The sequence below is a fragment of the Drosophila sulfurigaster genome, chromosome 2R (genome assembly GCF_023558435.1).
Source record: "Drosophila sulfurigaster albostrigata strain 15112-1811.04 chromosome 2R, ASM2355843v2, whole genome shotgun sequence".
Classification (NCBI taxonomy): domain Eukaryota; kingdom Metazoa; phylum Arthropoda; class Insecta; order Diptera; family Drosophilidae; genus Drosophila; species Drosophila sulfurigaster.
In genome coordinates this window covers 14,136,022-14,159,293 of record NC_084882.1, presented here as the reverse complement: position 1 = coordinate 14,159,293, position 23,272 = coordinate 14,136,022, and the positions used below count along the sequence as shown (strand labels likewise).

Below are 23,272 nucleotides of genomic sequence, written 5' to 3'. Positions count from 1 at the left end.
GCCAATGTCTGTGCTCCCAGCACTTTGTCTCTGTCGCTCTTCCACTCCCTCTTTCTCTCTCTCGCTGTCTATTAAGTAGTTGTTGTTAGGCTTGCTCAATTGGCCAGAAAAACTGTTTGAGCACGCACTCAAACACATGACTAGAAAAGTGCATTTGGTTTTTCGGTAAATGCTCTTTTTTTTCTTGTTTCGATTTGTTTTTCTTATTTTGCAATGTTTTGTTTTGGGGAATTCCGCCTGCTTGCATCTTTTTGACTTGCAATTCGGAAATACTGGATTATCCTGTTTTCTTTATTGGTTAAATGTTTTTATTGTTGCTTAATGTTCCTCATTGTGTTGATGGCTTAGCTGTCCAAACAATTACGCTTAGGCTCTCTCCCTGTGTCTATTCTCATTCATAAAGCCGCCTGCCTGCCGGGCAAAGGAACCTCAATGAATTCACCTTTTTGAGCTATCGATTCATGTCTGCAGTTTATTTGAATAATGTCATCCCTAAACAATCTTTTATTTTAATTTTTTTACATTCATTTCTGCTTTTAGCATGATAATTGCAGCATTTAATTTGAAATTTAATAATATTGGTAATGGTATTATTACTTTTTTTAAAAATATATTTAAACATAAAACATATATTAATAAACCATTAATATGACATCTTAATCGAGGGAAAAATGGTTATATAAACTTAGTCATAAATTGAATTCTGCAGTGAATCTTTTTCAGTCTTCTTTTCCCAGAAATATTTCACAAGAATTGGATTTCTCTATTTTCCAATAGCATCAAACAATTTCGAGTTTCCCTAATTTGGCAAGCAAGTATGATTAATTTTGGTTATTTTCTAAATATACACACGTATTACTTCGATTCAAAGTTTGTGAAAACAACACTTTGCAATTGCAGCGTAGTATTATGAAAGCTATGCTAGCAAGTCAAACAATGGTCGAAATTCGTATAAAAATGCTGAATTTAGGGCAGGCGGTTTGTGTGTCAGGCTGACTGCTGCTGTCCTGTCCTGTCTGCAAAATGGCTGCTCTTCTGCTCTTCTAGAGCCACTTGAGCCATTTGAAGGACACACACAGGGCACAACACATGGACCCTATCCCTACGGTCAAAACGTGAGCATTGTTTGGAACATTGCTGCTGCTTATGGTGCTTCGAATGCTGCTGTTGCTGCTGCTGCGATTGTTGCTGCTGAGCTATGCAAATCCGAAAGCCCAACAGACTGATGGGAAGGCGAGTGCTGGGTGCTCGTCGATGGGTGTCGGGTGATGTGGGGGAATGGCGCCCACTTGACAAATACCATTTTCGAAATTGAAAGACAAACTTTTGAGCAGTCGACGTTGTCTGGTGGAAATGGAAATGAGACACAATGTGCAGCAGGCGGAGGCGGAGGCGGAGGAGGCAACCACATCCTGCTGACGAATTTGCTGAGTGTGTTGATTTGTTGATTCGTTTCGCCTAATCGCACCACCACCATCAGAGTCAGCTTGCCAGCCAGGCAGCAGACAAACTTGTCCAGTTTGCGTATTGTCCCATGCCATGCCGGACATCAGCCCGGACTGGACTGGACGAGACCCGACTTGCCTGGCCTGGCCTGGAATGTCCTGGCCTGGCCCGTACGCAAATGTGTTTGTCCTGTGCGAGGACATGTGTGTGTGTGCGGGAAAGTTTAACTCTATCTCCATCCCGTTTGCACATGTATATGTGTGTGTAGTTGGAAATGTGTTGAAAATTTATTGACATTATTCAATTAATTATTGTGCAAATATTTTCACATACACAGAGGCTCGTAAGTGGCAGGGGAATTTGCCATTAATTGTGAATTAGATTGCATGAATTTGTTGCCTCTCTGCTCAACTTGTTGTCGTTGATATTGTCGCTGTTGCTGTCGCTTTCAGCTGTTGTTGTTGCTATCGCTGTCATGTCATCTGTGTGTGTGTGTGGCAGCCAGATCCAGAGCATCAGTCAACCAAGCAGTCAGTCAGTCAGTCAATCAGTCAGCCAGTCTGTCGCTCTCTGGCTCAGTGAAGCGTTTTGCGCAAACATTCAAGCCCCCAAGTCCCCAACTCCCACATCTAACATCGAGCATGAGGATGAGGATGCACCAACTGCGCCATTGACCATGTCCGTTTCCGTTGCCATTGTCCTCACCGGAAGCGGAGCCCTCTACTACAACATTCGCATTCGCCCATCCTCCTTCTATGTTATCCGGTTTCTGCTGCTGCTGTTGTTGTTGATTATTTCGCATTAATTTTGGCTGCGTGTGCAAATAGATTTTGAAATTAAATTGAATTAATTTAATTTAACGAGCACGCATCGATTTAGATTTTGACTTATGCCAAATGCCAAAAACATTTATTCCGCACTCCACATGGCCAACAATTTTATTTCTCTTCTCTGCCGCTAAATTAACTAAATTGCTTTTTAATTGAAAATATTGTATGTCAAGTGCAATTTGTGCGCGCTTTAATTAAAACTGCAAAACTAAAGTTGTTCGCAATGAATGAGCTAAATATTTATATACTACAGCACATTAACTAAATGAGAAAATATTCCGTTTGAATCATATGCAGAGCTTTTATTTGAGACTTAATTAATTGTCTGTTTGTCATTTTATGATTTGAATTGCAGCTTTTATCGCTTTTAAAATAAATGCGAGAACAGGAAGGTATTATACAGATATAATAAAGTTGTATGTTTAGAAGCAATTTGATTTAAAGAAATATTTAATATTAATTTTATGACTTGCTTTTATTAGTTGCTTATTTGCAGATTATCTTTATCATTTAATAAATGAACGTTTATTAAATATCTATTATATTGCTATAACTTGCCAATAATCCTTATCGAGCTGCAGTTCGCTTAGCACATTTTTTTTGTAGTGCCCTCTTTGGACATCATCTCTGTCAATTTGTGGATATTTATATAATTATGCATGAACGCTGACATAAATATTGTTGATTGTTTTTAGGGGCGATTGGCAGACAAACATGATCCAAGTACATTTATCATATCCTAATGATTTTAGCCACACACACACAACCAATCTATTCAAGTTGCCAATGTCGCTCTCTCACTCGTCTGTCAAAACACAATTTGGTTATTAGCCGCGCGTTTTTGTTTTTTTTGCCGGCGTCGTCTCACATTTCATCCAATCGAATGGAGCTGCTGCTGTTGGTGCGCTGGCTGCTTGATAAAGGTGTGTTATGCGGCTTCCAATCGATAAGCGGCCTTTGTCGTTGTCGTTGTAGTTGTAGTTGTTGCCCTGCACATCAGTCACTGTCAGGGCGCAGAGCCCGTGCCCGACAACCAACCACAAATAGCCGCCCAACCACTCAACCCACCCACCTTTCTCACCCACTCGATTGTGATTAATGCGTTGCCGCTGCAGCTAAGCTTGCTGTTTTGGTCGCCCATAGGACTCAGATAGAGATACAGATCCGAAGATATGGCTGTGTGTGCTCTACATGCCAAAACTTATGGCAGCGGCGACTTCGACGATAATGCCCAGTCGATTTCACACTCGAGCCCAGGCGATTTGTAATGTTTTGATTGCTGAGCACGAAAATGGCAACACACGACACAAAAGGATGGCGCGTGGCAAGTTCGTGGTCCAGTCGTGATTTTGCAGAGCAGAGCACGTGCCCGCATTTTCGTAACGTAAGGTTTCATGGATTAATTTCAATTTGCAGCAGCCCAAAGAAATAGACAAAGAGAGAGAGAGAGAGAGTTGAAGGGTGTCGAAGTGGGAGACGTTGGGCGGGTGTTAACGGGCGGCTTTGCTGCTAATTATGTGTGGAATGTTTAAGATAAACAAAACACAATGCAGCAACGTCGATGGCAACGACTGCAGCGGCAAAAAGGACAACCAAGCAAAGACGGGCACTTGTCAGCCAGAGCCGAGCAGCGATGTTGCTGCTGCTGCTGATGTTGGCCTAATCCGTAAGTGTCGTTCACAGGCACGCAGCGGCGGCAGACGCTGATAGAGCACACACACACATACACACTAGCACACACACGCATACGTTGGCAGGCAGCGAGAGCGGGAACGAGATGGCAACAGAATGATTGTGGCGAGGAGTCCACAAAACGTTTTGCTGAAACTGGCGACGGGCATGGGCATAATGATGTGGCGACTCTCGACATCGACATCGACGCGTCATCGACAGCTTGGGTTGGGTTTGAGTCGAGGGGTCTATATCTCGCTCTCTCTGTACAAAGCAGACCCCGAGCCAGCCTGTTGGTCAAAGATAACAGCAATTTATTTTCAAGTCATCATTTTAATTATCCCGTTCGCAATGTTGGCCAACCTTGCGAATGGGCGCGCCGCGCATTAAACGTGACAACAACAGCACCAACATAACAACATAGCATACGTTCGTTGATGGCAACGGCAACGGCAATGGCGACGGCAACGGCAGCCATTTTGCTCATTAAAATATAATATGTATTTTTTAATTTAACTGAAATGTTTGCACAAAAATTTTCTCGAAACAAAGTTGAGCTCCGTGCGATGTCTCTCCACATTTTCCAACTCCATTCTCCATTTGCCCCATTCGCCTGAAATTGTCTCTCTGTCTCCGCCTCTGACGCTGTGCTCTGCTGTCTCTGGTTGCAGCTCAACGAGAAACCGACCAAAAAAAAACCTTTTTCGCATTTATGCTTTTTTATTTTCCATTTTGGCTAACAAGGCCCAGACCGAGACCGAGACCAGGAACCAGGAACCAGGACTTTTAGTCCCCACATACACACACGACCAGAACCAGGAGCAGAAGCAAACCCAGATCTAGATCCAGATCCTGGCATATCCCCCGAACACAGTTGCTCCGCCTTCATGCGTTTTCATTTTACCGTTACCGGAAGCGTTCATGGGAAAGTTTCCGCTTTCATAACCGAATTTTAATTAACTTTCGAAAACCTAATTACAAAGTATTATTATAATGAAAAAGCAGTGCACAAAGCAAGCGAACGGGGGGCAAAAGGGGCATCACCAGAGGATGGGAAAGGGGGAAGAGCGGAAGGGGCAGACACTGGCACGGATACCCAGCCAACCAAGCGAGCTCTGCCCCTGCAGCTAAATAAAAAGTGCGGTGACTACAACGATGTCGACAACGACGACGACGACGATGGCGATGGCGATGGCGATGGCGATGACGATGACGATGAGGTTGCCTCCGCCATTGCTACGTGCGCTGTCTTTGGCAAATGGTGAAGAGGAGACGGTGACGGAGACGAAGATGGGACTATGTGCCACTACTTCCTGTGTATCCATCCGGCATAAGCTGCCGTTGCTGCTTCTGCTGCTGTTACGTGAGTGCCGCAGTGGGGGGCAGAAAGGGTTGCCATTTTTATGGCAGCAGAGGCTCTTTTATGCCCCAGCTAACCAGGCAGGCAACCCTGGTTAGCTCTTGTGCACAGTGTCTCGTTTCGAAATTAAATATTCCATTAGAAAATTACTACAAGATTGTGGTTTTTAGCTGGAGCAGAAATACTCGTAGCTTAGCAGCTAATTGGATGCTTGTTCTTTGGCCCAGACTAAACTGAAATTCGCTTTTGTGGCTCCACAGCAAACTGATACAAAATGAATTATAATTTAGTACAACAATTTAAGTATATGACTTTCAAAATTGTTAAATTTAACTTAAATTTCTCTTTAACCATCATCATCATCATGAAGCCACATGCATTTTTAATGCCCAACAAAATGTCATGACAATTTTGTGTAATTGTATTCCTGCGAGGTGGAGTCAAAAGTTCAAACTTTTTTTAATAGAATTTTATATGCAAGTATGTCGAAAAGGCCAAAGTCTCGACGAGTATGCGAAAATAATTACATATTGATCGCGTATACATGCGAAGCAGCTTTTGGCTTTTGCCTTTTATGAATAGATAGCTGACAGTCTGTCAGATAGACAGATAGACAGACAGACAGACAGAGAGACAGAGTGACTGACTGACAGATTGACTGGAGAGCTAGAGCACAACAAACCCGTGATTCCCTGCACAGAAACCCCCGGGACTCAACGTCTTCGCAGCGCGCATGTCTGGCATAAAGTGGGGGGACTTAGATATATATGAAATGTGTATGAAATTGGTGGGTGGAAAGTGGACTGGACTGGCTGGGTAGACTAGACTGGTGGTTGAAGCAACCCCAAAGCACAGATTTTCGAAAACCAGTTCAATTCAGCTGGGGTTGCTTGGGAGTAAAATGAAGAAACTTTATCTAAAGGCTATGGCTATAGATGTACTCGCTCGTTCTACTACTACCAGTATTCATAGTCACAATGTCAAGGAAAGCAATGAACAAATCGAAAGAAACGAAACGAAACGAAAAAAAAAATCGAAATTGAAGCGCCATTTTCTTCTTGTCTGGCAGACCAAACAAAGCGCTTTCCTTTTGTACTTTATCGAGCCCTATAAAACGGTATTAAAGCAACGCTCTTTGAGATACATATGAACGAGAATATATGTACATATATAGAAATGGTGACCTTCCAGGCTGCTTAATTAAAACGACAACAGCTTGTTAAACATGACCGGTGGTGCTGCTGGCACCACCAACCAACCACACACAGCACCACACTACGCAGATAAGTGTAGCCGGAGTTCGCTGGCTAGGTATTTTATTTGAGAATTATAAATGAGAAAGAACCCGCGAACCAGACACACGGGACAAGGGACACGGGACAAATTGTAGATTTTTTAAATGAATCACAAAGATAACTTTACTGGGCACACACACACATTCACATGTGTTGGATCAGTCGTGGTTGTTGTTTATATTGCATAGATAAGAAACAGATATTAGATACGAGTAGCCGTAGAGGAACAGTCCTAGGTGTCATATGCGTTTATGTATATTACGTGAGAGTGTACGGGAAAAAAAGCAAACAGGGACACCGACCAGAGCTAGAGGTTTCCATAGTTGGTTAGCGATTGGGATAGGTATCACCATCTAGAATATAGACTGGGCCTCGACTCTCGTTTTTGTTGTGTTAGTCAGTTGTTGTTGTTGTTGTTGTTGCCGTCGCTGTTTGCTGTTTACCTTGTTGTTGCGTTGCAATTTACGAGTGCACTCCGATAAGTTTTATCAAAAAAACAAAAAAAAAATGGAAGGGAAAAAAGGGAAAAAACTAGTGAAAAAACTGCACTCTGCATCCGAGGTGCGATAAGATAGGCACAAGAACTCTTGGAATCGCCCGATGAGTTGGGTGCAGTCCATATATACGAATATGCATACATATACAAGTACACACATATATATCGTACTCATATGTTAGGTGCTATCGGTCGTTCCATGTTGCTGCATTGATAGCCCAGCCCAATCAATATAGAAGTGCTTGTTGGAGGTCAGTTGTTTAAGTCAACAAAGGTAACGCATTGATTGCTTTGTCAATGGAAAGTTAAAACAATTCGTTGATATATTTTCATTTCTTTTTTTTTATATTTCAAACATTAAAATAGTCTTTTTTAATTTTTGCATGATTTATAATATTAATTTTAACTAGCTTTAGATTTTGGATTTTCATTTTATATTTTGTTTTCGGTTGACATTTATGAATTTTAGTTTGTGTATTTTACATTGTTGTTTTGTCATATTTAAACTATTTTGGGTTTCAAGTTTTTTTTTGTTATTATTATTTATTTTGTTTTGTATTAAGTTTAATCAATTAGCTTAGCTCAATGTAAAAATGCGCGTGGGTGTGTGTGTTTTTGTGATTTTGTATACGCACAATAATAAAATTAATATTAAAAATTATTGAATAATAATTGCAGTTTTTCGTTCATTGTTTTTTTCATATTTTTTTGCTTTATCAGTTTGTGTATTTTTTTGTATTCTGTTCTTTTTTGTTGATTTTATTTATGCTAATTAAATGTTAAATGCTATACAATATTTATTAATGTTGTGTAGCATACAATTTGATTAATTCTCAAGTTAGTTTAAAAATTGTTTTTGTTTTTTATCTCTTTTTTTTCGTTTTTGCTTTTTTGGGCATCAAGTTTAATTTTAGCTTGCTTAGAATTAAATATACATACATATTTCTATATATATATAGAGTTCTATTTATATATATAGACTAATTATTTACAGAATGCTTAAGCCTAAGCGAATTCGTACAATAACAAAGAAAATCAATAAATTGTTGCTGCATTTGTAAAGAAATGATTCAATATAGGTTTATAAATTATACATAACGTTACATTTTGTAAAATGTTTAATTAAAACGTGACGTTTCCTATGCATGGCCAAATTTAGTTGCTTAGTTAAATAATTTGAAGATTCTTAGGGGTCTTTTGCATTTTGTTGGATATTTAGTTTTTGGTTTTTGATCATTTGCGATTCGAATTCGATTGCCTTTGGATAAAAGGATTTTGTTTTTTTTTTTCTTGTTGTTTTAGATGAACATTACACACAATCCCGCATTGCTCTCTCTTCCTTTCTCTCCCTTTCTTTCTCTCGTTTCACACACATTTAAAATGCTGATTATTTGTTTTAACCGATTTGATTGTTATTGCTTACTTTGAGGATAAACAAATGGCACGGAATTTCTTGTTTTCTTAATTCTTTTTTTTTTGTTTTGTTTTTTCTTTTAGCAAACATAAATGTTAACAAAGATCTTTGCTTAACGGCTAACGTAATTGATTATACATTGTGGCCGTTTTGCTGCACTTACAACTACATCACTTTTTTTCTTGAATTCCTCAACAGAACGACATCAAAAAACAAAAACAAAAGATACTCGTAAACATAAAAGGCAAAGACAAAGCAAAGACTGAGTGCTTGCAGTAGAAGAGTAAATTGAACTATTTACAAGTTGTGGAGGAGGAAGCGGAGTCGGACTCTCTATCATATATAACAACTCTCTTCTAGTCGTTGTCGTATTCATAGTCGTACTCGTGGTCATACTCACGTGCTCGAGCTCAAAGGATGCGCCCAGGTGCTAAAAGCCATTGAAGAGCCGCTCGCTAATTGGCAGCCGATCAACACTGAGACTCTGATTGATACTCTTCTGACTCTGGCTCTGACTGCCACTGAGATTATGATTGAATCGGCGAAGATTGCGTTCGAGTTCGAGTCCGCGTCCGAGACCGAGTCCGAGGTTCGGGTCCTACACAAAGCCTCGCCTTGTGCTGCTGGGCTACAGCAGATTCTGCAATGCGGCAGCGCTGTTGAATGTCAAACTGTGATTCCAGTTGCGGTAACTAGCTGCAGCCGCATATTGCTGATAGTTGTTGTAGAGCTGCTGCTGTGCCGCCTGATGCTGCTGCAGTTGCTCCTCGCTTAGGTCGCTGGTAATATTCGATGAATCCTCCTGCAGTTCCGCTGACAGTTGGCTATGCAGCAATTGCTGCTGCTGTTGCTGCTGTTGATGTTGCTGCTGCTGCTGCTGTTGCTGCTGCTGCTGTTGTTGCTGCTGCTGCTGTTGCTGCTGCTGTTGTTGCACTGTGGCAGCCAGCTTTTGTGAATAGTTGACGGCCACCGCTGCTGCTGGCTTGCTGCTGGCCTTTGTGGATGCTGTTGTTGTATTTGTAGCGGATGTCAGTTGCTGCGTCGCCTGCTGCTGCTGCTGCTGTTGTTGTTGCTGCTGCTGCTGCTGTTGTTGCTGCTGTTGGTGCTGTTGTTGCTGTTGCTGCAAGTGTTGCTGCTGCTGCTGCTGCTGAAGATGATGATGCGAGCTGCTGCCGCCGCCGCCACCGCTGCTGCTGCCGCCGCCACCAAAGCGCAGCATCTGCTCCGCGCGCCCTTAAGCCAGCGGATACTGATGATGTCACAAGCTCGTGGTGCCGGCGGGCGCATGATAGCCGAGACTCTGATAGTACGAGTCCTGGCCTAAGGCAGCGTGTGAGTTGGTCAACGGACTGAGCGCATTATAGCCGGCATACTGGCTCATATCGTACATTTTAATGTCCGCCTTGGACTCTGTGGGCAGCAGGCGATTGATGGAGAACGGATGGCTGGAAGGCGTATAGCCGGATGGCTCCTGTTTCAGTGGATGCATCGACGAGTGATAGTCGCTGATCAGCGACGGATGGCACCGATTCGCCATCATCGCCGACAGCTCCTCCTGCTGCAGCTGATGGTGCTGATGATGATGATGCGTGGGCACATGCTGCGGCTGTTGCCCCAGACACAACTCGGCATTCGCATGCAGCATTGCCAGCGCTTCAGCATCCTTGCTGTGTGCGGCGCTCAACACATTAACGCCAGCCAGGGGCACGCCCCCAACGCCACCGCCGCCCGCCTCCTTGTGATGCTGATGATGCTCCAGGCGACTCGTGTGATGATGATGATGCATGTGATGCGAATCCTCGTGATCCTTCTTGCCCGGACTGGTTGCCTCCAGACTGCTGTGCGACGGACTCTTGTGCAGCTGCCTGATGGCCTCCTTCTTCTCGTCCTTGAAGCGTTTCTGCCGCCGCAAATAGCAGCCGTTCTCAAACATATTGCCCGAATCCGGATGCAGTGTCCAAAACGAACCCTTGCCCGGCTTGTCCGGTGTGCGCGGAATCTTCACGAAGCAATCGTTGAAGCTCAGCGAATGGCGTATGGAGTTCTGCCAACGCTGCTGATTCTGCCGATAGAAGGGGAACAGATCCATGATGAACTGATAGATCTCCGAGAGCGTGAGCATGCGTGTCGGATTGTTCTGTATGGCCATGGTGATCAGCGAAATGTAACTGTATGGCGGCTTGGCATGCGTGTAGCTGCGTCTGTATGTTGTTGGCTTGTCAACGCCCCGACGTCCCAGCGAATTCGGTGATCCCGTCTCCATATCACGCGGTCCTGCTGGCATTGCAGCATAGCTGCCGCCCAAACCCGCTGCGGACATGCTCGCTGCCGACATTGCCATGCAGCCACCCATGTTGCCCAGCGGCGAACCCATGCTCGCATAGCTCATCGAGCTGGGCGTCATGCAGTTTCCGCCCATCGAATTCATGGCAGCCGCTGCACCCATGCTGCCACTCATGCTGGCCACGGCGGCGGCCGAGTCGAGCACGCTGGAGCCAAAGGTGGCGGCGGCCTGTGGCGACACCGATGACATGCCACCGACTGTGAGACCCATGCTGTTCATGGTGTATGCGGAGCGCGCCAACGGACTCATGCTGCCGCCATTCGATGTGGGATTCGGGTTGTTGTTGCTTGTGGGTACCGCACCACCGCCGCCACCGCCACCGCCGCTGGGTGGTGCACCGCCAGCGGTGGACATGCTGACCGGCGCACTACTGGGCGGCGGCTCCGCGTAGAGCTTTTGCATTATATCTATGGTGGTCTGGTGGGGACTCCCCTTGAGAAAGCTGTTCAATAGTTGCGCCGTTATGTTGCCGGCTTTTTCAACGCGTTGCGTTCGAAATGGATGCAGAAAAATTCAAAACGCGCTCCAACGACGCGTTCGAATGTTTGAAGACAAATGAAAAACACAAACCGAAAAACTTGTTTTGTTTTTGTTTTCTTTTCTTTTTCGTTAACAATATGTTTTCGTTATTATTGTTGTTATTGTTGTTGTTGATATTGTTATTCAATGCACTGTCACTGCGTTAATTAATTTAAATATTTGTTGCATTTTTGTGCACTGCACTTGTCACTTGTTGTTGCTGATTTGCTGCTGCAAGTTCTATTCTTTAAGCAATCGCTGATGTTGCTGTTGTTGCTCTTGGCTGCTGTTGCTGTTGCTGCTGTTGTTGCTGCTGCTGTTGCTGCTTGGCATTTGTTTGTGCACTTGTCGCTCCTCTTGAAGCTAAACACTTTGATTAATTTATTTGTGTGCGCCGCTGATGCCTTGTGCAAATTTGGAAATAAAATAACGTGGCAAATATGACTCTATTTTAATGCGCGCCGCGCCGCAACGAACCGACGCACGAACGTGAATTGTTAGCTTGCTTTTGGCCACTGAGTCTGAGTCTGAGGTTTTGCTGTAGTTGCTGCTGCTACTTCTGCTGCTACAACTGGAGGCTGCTGCTGCTGCTGTTATTGCCGCTGCTGTTGCCGTAAACGTTGCCGCTGACGTTGCTGTTGATGTTGCTGTTGCCGTTGCTGTTGCTGGTCCGCTCGAGTGTCTCTTTGGCTTGAGCTCTTGAATGTGACTGTTTGCAGAGGGGAACGCTTGTCTACTATTTGGCTTGCGCTTGCTGCCAACAAATATTGTTCGAGCCGCGCTCAAGTGCCGCCGACAACGACGACGATGACAGCGACAGAGACAGAGACGCCGGCAGCAGCAGCGTCAGACGTCAGATACAGCGCCGACTCGTTCTCGCACACATTGTGCCTTTCAGCCTCTTCTATGTTCGTCTCACACTCGCACACGCACACACAGCACAGCAACAGCAACAACAACTTCAGCTGCTGCTGCTGCCGCTGCTGCTGGCACACACGATTAACCACCGGTTGTGAGGTCTTTTGCCAATGACAGGCTTCGGTTCTCTTACGTACACAGCGCTGGCAGCGCAAGCGCATTGGCCAACGGCCTCTTGTATCAACAGAGCAGCGCCTGGTTGCCAAGACAACAAATGGGCGGAGCCAAAATAATAATGTGCGAGCGAGCAACGCCCTCTGTCTCTGTGGAGCAGCTGCCACACACACACACACACACACTCGCGTTGTTATCAATGTAGTTGTGTGTCTACTGAGCGCCCTAATACCTCGTGTATTGCTGTTGCTGGTTGCTGGTTGTCGTTGTGTGAGCGACGCCATGTTACAGTTAACGATTTTCTCTAATGCGATCAATAATCGCTCGCTCCCGCTTACACTCCAGCCAGGAGGCCCCAGCCCTGCTCTATTCTGCTCTGCTCTATACTGCTCTGTGCTGCTCTCTGTTCAGCTCAACTCAACTCAACTCAACTCAGCTCAGCTCAGCTGAGCAACGTTGCCTAGCCCAGTCGGCTGAGACGCTATGTTTAGTCAGAGAATGTCGACGCGTTATTTTGTTTTTTTTTTCGTTTTTGGTTTTTTTTTTGACAAAACCAAAAAGAATGTTGTGCTCCAAAGAAGCAAGACATTAATAATACGAGACGAGTTTGTGTGTGTGTCTATGTGTGTGTGCGCATGTATGTTGTCTGTGTGTGTGAGTGTGTATGGTATGTTTTATTTTCTTCCTTCTTTTTTTAAAGCTTGCACATTTGAGGTTAAGGTACGCCAATGTCACACTCATTCATTCACATTCGTAGCGAGGCGTCGCGAGCAACATCAGCAGCAGCAGCAACAGCAGCAGCCGCCAGCAACAGCAACCAACAGCAGCAGCAGCAACTGTCAGCAGCCGCAGAGCAGCGGCATCTTTCGTTTTTTGGCAAGTCATTGCGAAAGTGACCCAGTTCTGGCTGCGTCGTCATCATATCATCCTTCTTCAGCCTCTACCTGGCCATGCATTTCATTGATGCAAAAAAAGTGCACGCGTGCACATGGAATAATAACATACACATAAATACTTCCTGAACCTCAGTCGACGACCACCGACCATTTATGGTCGTCATTTTGGATAAAACGCATTTTAATTTCGGTTATAAAAACTTTTGAGCAATTTTCGCTTGACGCCTTTCATTGTGCATTCCGTTCCGTTTAACCCTTTCGTTGTTTTTAAAAGTGTCTTTCTCCTCAGTGAATGTATTACTCATGTGTTTGTGCGTATCTCTGAGTGTGTGTGTGTGTGTGTGTGTTTGTACTCACTCATCACGGCCATAACTGTTTTATGACCACGGCAATTTGCGTCCCTCATTGTAGAGTTTTTCATTGAAAAATTTGAACTGAATTATATGTTACCTGAAGTAGAGAAAAACACACGGAAAATCCATATTGAATTCACTAAACGTTTTACATTCATGAAAGCCCACAAATTAGTTGTGTGCATTTGTCTGGCCAGTGGCATTAATGGCAATTGTCATATCATATCGCATTGCTGTCATATCAACCTGCTTAGAGCATTCAAATGAGCTTAGCTAGGCCTAGAACATGTCTCATGATAACTAACATTCTCGTATGTGACACTGATTATTATAAAATATAGTTTTTTTTCTAAGAACAGTTTACTATAAAATAAAGATCTCCTTACAAAGACGATCGTTATGATTTATTGCTACTTTGATTATCAATTTCGTAAATAGAGTCAAGGTTTTCTCGAGTTTGAAATGTAAATATTAGAACAATCCATTCCTCTATTACAGCTACTCAACAATTAGTTGTGTCTATCTCTATCGCTCTTTTTAGATATGATGTGAACTGAAAAAAAAAGACACTTTGTACTTTGCCGAACCATTAAAGTGTGCGTTTTATAAAATCAAATAAATAATTAAGCATGCAAATACAATTTGAGAACATGAGTACAACATAGTACTAAATATAGTATTTAAAGTATGGCTCTGTTTATGTGCAGAACCAACAGAGCACAGCACAGCACAGCAGTCGCCTCTTGTTGTACTACTTGTACATCTAAGTTAATATGTACTATTTATATCATCTTTTAGGCACACAAAGATACACGTTCTTCAATGCAGACTCGACTCGAATGTTGCTCACGCTCTTTTGTGTGCAGTTCTAATAATGTGCTTAAATATTTAATATTTTTATTGTATTTCCCAGTGTCTCATTAATGTTGTTGGGGGCAACAACTCGCAATGTTGATGACGTAGAGCAAATACTCGTAGTACTCATAGTATTCATAGTAACTGGCAGTCAAAAAAAAAAAACTGAATGCGAGTATTTATTTACCTTTTAGTAATTTATCTATTTATTTATTTGCTTTTAAAGCGCGCCACTTTCGGGTCGGGTCAGTTATGTTAGGTTGAATTCAGTTCAGTTCAGTTCAGTCCAATATGGATTGGAGTCGCATTCATGTTCGGCTCTGGGGCTCGGCTTCGATTCAGATTCGGATTCGGTTTCGTTTTCGGTTTTGTTGTCTATCGCGGTGTTCGAGCCTCTAAGCCATGTTCAAACTTTTTAATTAGTTTCAATTGTTGACGCGCGCCCACGCAGCCAATAGATAGACAGACGTTTGTATTTATGTAAAATATTTATTTTATTTCTACTCGTTTTTAGTTCTTTTTTCATTGTGTGTGTGTGTGTTTGTTTGTAATACTTTAAAATGTCGTGTTTTGTTTGTTTTAAGCATTTGCCCCGCGCATGCGTTGTGTGGCAGTGACTTTACAAAAATGTCCATTTTGACCAACTTTTCACAGATAAATGAAGTTTGGCTACTGTTTTGGATCTGTCTGCATCATCTGCATACGATTGTGTGTGTGTGTGTGTGTGTATGTATCAATATGAAATGTACAATATTTATTTTTATTTTTATTATTGGTTATTGCTGATTTATTTGTTTGTTTAATATTTTCACACAAATTAAAATACTTTGCCGACTCGTTGGCTACGCCACGTAAAAATCAACAATGACGCTAAAGCTGTTGCTCCCTCTTTGTATCTCTTTCTCTCGCTCTCACTATCTCTCTTTGTCTCCCACACTCTCTCTCTTCCTCTCTCGCTGTCTCTCTCGCTCTCAATTTGATTTTTTAACTTAACCCAATTATCGCAGCTCATTAGTGAGTATTTAATTGTTTGGCAAATTTCAAAAAGCAAAAGATGTGCTCAATGTTCTAATGTGTCAGGCAAACAAATCGATGCCACACAATTTTAGAGTTGTGTGTTTCTGTTTATTCTGCATTAAGGTTATAATCCGCACACACGTGTCTTGCTTTTAATACCCTGTACTCTATGGATGTTGGGTGTGTTTAATCATCATTTATCATTCATTATTTTAAAGCAAAGTAAAAAGTATAGCCTCCAATACAGAGTATTATCTAGTTAATCACTCTCAAACTGTGTTTCACACTTGTTACTTTCAGCCAGTCGGAAAAACTAAACAAAATTAGCTAATAAATTGTGCACACATTATGAATTTATTTATAAATTTATGAATTTCTGTCAAAGAATGATTAAAGCGAACTGCAGTCTCCAAATAAAATGTGTTGCTAGTGACTTAACTACTAATTATCTCATCTCTCTTTGATATCTATTTGCCAAAATTTGATTTGCGTCACACTGGGAACCAGTTTTAGTTTTATTCTTTGATGCTCATCTTTTTTTTTTGAGGACAGTTAACACGATTAAGCAATTTATTGAAGTTTAATTAGAACTATGTTTAAGTAATTGTCAGTAACAGTTTTTCGAGCATGTTTGCGGAGTTTAATAAAACAAAAAAATTAGAATTATATTGATTCTTTTCGTTAGATTTAGTTTCCATTTTTAACTTTGGGGGACAACAATATTATTTAAATTTAAGTATACAATTTAAGTTTAACTGTGTTTAGGTAGTTGGCAGCTAAATGATTTTGAGGATGGTTAGTTGAGTTTAAGAAAATAAAAGAATTAGAATTAAGTTACAGGGAGAATACTGTTAATGAGATTCTTATCGTTAGTTTTAGTCTTGTTTTCGAGGACAGCTATTCAATTTAAACTTTTAAATAGAACTGCGCGGCTAGCCAATGTTTTTGACGAACGCCTTACTTAATTTATGAATTACAAGATATTTTAATTTAATTTCAGAAACTTAATGGTGATAATGAGATTTTTATACCCCGCTGATTTTAGCAAATACATGTACATATGTTATACTATAAAGTATAAGTATAAGAGAGAAACCAATTATAATTTCCCAAAAGGACTTCTGGCATATTTTCTACTCCACGGTATAATATAATAGTATGTTGATCGGTATATTTTAATATTTTTTCGGTGTATTATTTTGGAATATTTTAAGAATAATATATCAATGTTTTGCTTTTATTAATAATAGGTAGCAAGTATCTCACAGTCGAAGAGGGAAACAAGTAACAATTAGAAGTTGAGTTTAAGACGATGCTCGGAAGAGGATTTGGTGAATTTGTTTGCCGAGTTTAAGAAATTAAGAATATTATAATCAAATTGCATTAACTCCATACTAATAAGACATTCTTCTCGCTATCCTTAAGAGTTTAAGAAATTGCTATGAAAGCGATTTGGTGAAACTGTTGCTGAGGTTAAGAAATTAAGAATTTTATAATCAAATTGCATTAACTCAATACTGATAAGACATTCTTCTCTCTATCCTGGCATACGTATTTTTTCACACACCTATCTAGCACTGACAGGAGTTTAAAACCGAGCAATTTGTTGTTTGTTGTTGATGTCTCGGGTCTGAGCGTATCTGTTGCGTGTGTCGTAATGAGCACAGCCATAAAAGCGTCTTTTGTTTTACGACCGCACTGAACGCGTGTTTGCTCTACACAACAATGCCAATTTTATGACTGCCTGGTCTGGAGTTCGCAGAGCCCGGACACAGAACAGCATCCCGACGAACTCAAACTCAGACAACAATAGCGTTGAGGTGACAGCAAAACTAGAGCACTAGAGGTAGAGGTTGAATCATTTGCAAGCTGCGACTGCGACTACGACTGCGATGAATATTGCCGATGTTTGCACTTCGCTCTGGCTTGAATTCGCTGTTGGGAACGGGGTCGCCATCGCGCATTAATTAGAGCACGCAATGGTCAGCGGGCAGCGGGCAATGAGCGGCGGCGGTTACTTTCTTTTTAGCCGTAAAGCGTAGTTGCTGCTGCTGCTGCTGTTGGCCTGGCGGCTCTTATCTAAATTAGGATGTTGTTTGTTTGCGCCTGTGTCTACGAGTCGCCTGCACTATTTGCGTAGGTGTTTCATTTCCGTTTCACAATTTATCTGGCGAGTGTTTGCACGCAAGCAGCGGCGCGTACTCGTCTTACCTTTATTCTCATTCTCATTTTTTCGTATTTTTATTTTCGTTCTCATTCCCTATTTATACTTTTTTTTTTTTGTATTCACTCATTTTTATTTTTACCTTTTTTCACGACGCGTCGTCAGCTTCTAGTTGATTTTCAGATTTTTCCACTTTCCACTTTCACATGTGATTTTCTTTGTTGTCTTATCAATTTTGGCGCGTTGTCGTCAGTCATGACATTGCTATGAATCACGTTTCGAACATGGAAATGCATTTGCAAGACCCTCGAGACGCGACTAGAACTGCATTGCAGACGCCATCAATCGGCTTTGATAAGCGCCTTCGCCTTCATTCCTTTTTTTCTTTTGCTTTTTGCTTTTGGGGTGCGTGGCTTATCAGAAAGCCGCCGCGACTACGACATTCAAATCGCATAAATCACAGCCTAGTCGCAGTTTTTGCCTTATGATTTCCCCTTTTTATCTATTTGCTGCGGTTGGCCATAAAGTTTTTATCTTTGTGCAAACACTGAAAGCAACGCTTTAAGACCCATCCGACCTTATTTCATACATATATATATCTACATACGTTTTTTTTTTTGAATAACGAGAACGGAGTTGATATAATTTTTAATTAAAAAACATGCTACGCTCTCTAGTCGGGTCAGGGACTCGTCTGCATATTGCTCCAATTCCAGTTTTATGGCATTATTAATACTACTTAATACCACAAATCCGTGACATATTTTGTTGTGTAAATCTTAAGATTCTTCTGAAATGTTTCCTATTAAGAAATTGGTATTAATTAAACGATGACTGAACTATTCTGTAATATTTTTTAAATAATTAGCTATGATTTAGAACCGGTTTGCTTACACTTTTCCATCTCTGAAATTTACACACCTTCCCCAAGCAATAGAAGAAACAACGACAGCAAATCTCTTAGAGATTGTCCAAACTGATCATGCGAAAGAATTTGTTGTTCAATTCTTTTTCGAACGTCAGTTTTTCTCTCAGCATCAGACGTAGGTTGTATTGTTGTTAAAGATACCCTGCAGGAAAATCGATAGCAAGCAATGTTTGCTATTGGAAAGTAGTCCAAAATCGCCTTGAAAATAATTTACTTTAATAGTTGAAGATGGTATTTATAAGACTCTAAAGAGTATATTTATTTTATGTATCTAATCCCTGGCAATCCTTAATCTAGGGTATTTTCCTAGTCGAGTATCAAAGTCATCTACTATCGTTCTGCGTTTCCCTTAAAAAATGTTCATGCAACTTAGCATATGTCTGTTAATTATTTATTCGTTGCCTGAAAAATTAACTTTCGGGTTGAGCACGACGACAACAAGAGTGCTGCCAGTTTCAGTTGTTGTTCCTATCGAAAAGCGACGCCTAGACAAGCGGACCCTATCCCCAAATGCCAACGACTATCCGTAGCGGCAACAACGTCAGCGGCAACGGCAGCTCGAAAGCTGTCAAATTGTCGAAAATTTTTTTTTTCTGTCTTCTGTATTTTATCGTGCTTCATGTTATTGAGTGGCCTTGTTCACATTCACACGGAGCGGCGCAGCGCAGCGCGAGATACAGGGAAAGATACATTTGTATCTACACATGTAGGCGCTGATATAAACAATTCAATTAATTGTTGTAGACCAAAAATTTTGTCACCGCGTAGCTTTTGGGGGGGGGCAGGCGTTAGATTTTGTTGTTGTTGCTGTTGTTGTTGGGGCGTTGGGTTTTCGGTAGTTATTGATTTACAAGCGTGCATTATCAGAGGCTATCAGAGTGTGTTGTCCACTTGGGCCCGTCGACTTATCGCAATGCGTTGTGATTTTTGGAGTGTCGAAACGCCTAAGCAAATATGATTAAAGTTCTGTTTGCTCTGGTCGTCCGATTGGGTCTTAATTACTTCCGAAAACAATGACCAATATTCGTAGATAGAGAGCGAGCGATTGAGCTTTAACTAATTGATAATGCAGCACAAAGCAACAAACAACCAGAGAGAATGAGAGTGAATATAAACACAAATAAATCAAATCAAATAATTGCTGATTTTCTATGCATATGATTTTAAATCTAAATCCGTATCTGTGTACGATTTGGACTTGGGATTTTGGATGTGTTGATGTGGGTAACAGGAACAGGTTTGGGGCTATCATTCATAAACTTTTGACTGGCTGACACGCAAATTAGCTCTTGAGCCAACGCGCAGACAGCATGTTGAGCGTGTTGAGCGTGCAGAGAGCAATGTGGCTGAAGAGCCACAGAGACTCTGAAGAGCAGAGATACTGAAAACAAAAACTGAAACAGACCCACAGACACAGACAGCCGGGCCCATGCACCGGCAACTAGCAACTGCCAACTGCTAGCTATAAGGGACTGAGCCCATTTGCTTGGGGCTGTTGATCATCATCATCGTCGTGATGACTGTGTAAAACCAAAAAGAAAAAAAGCGCAGCTACAAACTGGCACACAACTTTAGATGCTTGAGATGTGTTGGCCGTTTGTGTTAATCCCATCAAGCACACAGCATATTATGAAGTAGCAACCACAACAACAACAATGAGAAACAACTGAGCAACTGAGGCAACAGCAGCAGCAGCAACAGCAGCTTAGAAACTGGAGCTGCATGCGATGAGGATGAGTGTGCTCGTGTGCTCCAATGGAGGCTCCATCTCCATCTCCAGCTCCATCTCCATCTCTACATCAACGGCACAAGTGACATAAGTGGCGCTTACATGACGATGCGTGCACAGCCAACGAGCAACACAGCCTCAGTGAGCTGCTCTACAGCTCTACACCTTCAGCTACAGCTTCAGCTTCAGTTTCAGCATCCAAAGTTCCATCTCCAATTCAGTCTGCTGTCTGCATCAGCATCAGCATCAGCTTTATCTTCATCATTTTGTAAAAGTCATCATGGAGAAGAGAAGAGAAGTCTAAGACGCCTGATAAGAATGTGTTAGCAGCCATGGAGTTGTTAAAAGCAGCGCCGCAAGGTGCAGCACTTCTGCATCGTGTGTGGTCCTCAGCTTTGATAAGGAAATTTTTGTATTATTTTTTTTGGGAGGAGGCTGTCGACACACGTGGTATCCATCTGGTTCTGGTTCTGGTTTCGGGACTGCAACCTGGCAACATTCGGAGCTCTCCTGGTTGGCCATACGCATAACGTGACGTGAGCCTGACGCGGACGAGAACGTGGACGCGAACGCTGACGCGCCAAGTGTCATTGAGAATGGCAAGTCATTGGCATTTCAACTGGACATGCGGCACCCTTGTTAGTCGCTGTCGTAGCCGTCGTCGACGTCGTTGTCGTCGCCTCGCAACATCCTTCGACGCATAACGGCAAGCGGTAAGCGGCTCCTTTCCTGTCGACTGGACTTGGGATTGGGAATGCGACTGGGACTGGGACTGGGAATCCGACGATGACGCAGCACACACACTGCGTTAATTTAATAATGGCCAAAATAATACACATACAAATTCAAGTTGGCTCTTACAATAATTTGGTGCAATATGAAACATGACAGTTGCTGCTTATTTGGAGGTGTGTTTGTTGTCTATTTCGATGTTGTTGTTGGTGTCTATTTGTAATTGTTACACTTGGGTGCACCAAAGTCAAAGTTAAAAAGTCAATGACATTGATCAAACAGAAATCCAACGAAAAATGAAAGTGAAATTCAATCAATAAAATGCGACTAGAACCCTAGGCGGAAAATCTTAAAGCTGGCAGTGAATACTGAAAGCTCTTTGAAAAGAAACTGTGTTCGACTGTGAGTTACCCGATACACACTTTTAAAGTCGGGACATTGCGGTATTATTCTAAACACTTACTAAATTAATATATCGGAAAAATACTAATATATATATAAATGTATATAACGAAATAAAATACAGTAATAATACAAATACATATATGCTAAAATATAAAATAATACGAAAAATATATATTACAAAATTTGTATATATGGAAACATTTTTTTTTTATTAAATTTTAGTTTATTCTATTAATAAATCAAATGGTTTATTAATAAATAATCTATGTGGAACATTGACATCAATCAAATGGTTAATGTTATTGAACTCGTTTTGAGTTGGACTGCTCGTAGATAGTTCTAAGATCTAACTCGTTTGAGATAGGCCAAGATTTGTGTGTAAGGTGATAACAAAGTTAAATTTGCCCCATTGGCAAGGTTTTCACATGGTAAATTTGTGGGCTTCTCTTTTATTATTGGTAGCCGCATTAATTTGCTAGACAAACAAAGTTTCCCAGGCAATAGTCCATAAATAGTTTGCACTGCTCAGCTACTGCAGTCTCTCCAGACATCCATCCAAAACCGCCGACAAGTTACTATATGGTAGTATATGAATATGTTATGGTGTGAAGTTCTTGTGAATCACTCGCTTTGCTTTTGCTGGGACGCGGTATGAAATCAAAGAGACGCATGTTGGTCTGAACGGGCGGCCAAAAGCATCATAAAAATGTGTGTATCGCATATCTCGATGGAGTGGAGTGAAGTTCATTGATTTCTCTTGCTGGACATTGGGCAACTCAATCAAAAAAAAAAAAGAAAGAACTGAAAAAAAGAGAAAAAAGTTGGAAACGCGCACCGCGGTGGCACTCTATTAGCACCTTTAAAGCACAATTTACAACAAACATTTACAACTGTCAATTGGCAACAAAGCAACGGCTAAGAATTAAGGATACAGGTCAAACAAAGGCACCGCCGACGACGTCGACGACGTCGACGACGACGATGACGATGAAGTTGATGTTGATGTTGCTGTTGTTCTCTTGACTGTCGGCTGTTGATTTTTAGGGAGCTGCTGATGAATTGCATGCAATTTGTTAGCATTAAACAACAAACTAATTTTCAAACTGACGCGATGAGAACATATTCTATATATGTGTGTATCATACGTATGTATGTATGCATGAGTGCTTGTGTATGTGAGTGTGTATGTGTGGTGCAGTCTGAAGACGAAATTAATAAAAATTTCACTTGAATTGACAAAGTGGCCGAACGCCGTGACGTTCAACTGACGACAAGTGCCACTTGACAAGCTGCCGAACTTGAATATTTTTTATATTTTACAATACTCGCACAATATTTCATTGTTATATAGAAGCTGCTGACTTCTCTGACTCTTACCTGGCTGCGTCTCTCTGTCTGTCTCTCGGTCTCTCGGTCTGTCTTTCTGTCAGCGAGTCGATCAGTCTGCTAACCTCGTCACAGCTGGCGATTAATCTTGACATTGAGACGACGACAACAATGCTCCGAACTCGAGTAATATGGCATAGATATATATACATCTACTCACCTGTATTATGAGTATTGTATCTATAATATATTCGTTTAATTGTTGACAATCAATAATTTAGCTATAGACCACGATGGACACCAAAGGACGTTCTCACAGTTTAACCCAACACAATTGCGTGTCTATCTGAGATCCCTATCATTGAGAATCACGTGCAGCGCACGCGGCCGTTACAAGTGATCAAGTGGCAGGATATTGTTTGCCAGGTCCTTACGTACGACAAGTGCAGCTCATCGTCAT

General features: G+C 41.8%; 1 protein-coding gene across 1 annotated transcript; it reads right to left on the bottom strand.

Moving 5' to 3' along the window:
* Positions 1 to 7,582: 7,582 nt before the first annotated feature.
* Positions 7,583 to 12,186, bottom strand: LOC133836591 (protein fork head). The gene is given in 1 exon segment (XM_062267170.1): positions 7,583 to 12,186. A coding segment is annotated over 1 exon segment (2,118 nt). The 5' UTR covers positions 11,259 to 12,186; the 3' UTR covers positions 7,583 to 9,140.
* Positions 12,187 to 23,272: the final 11,086 nt, after the last annotated feature.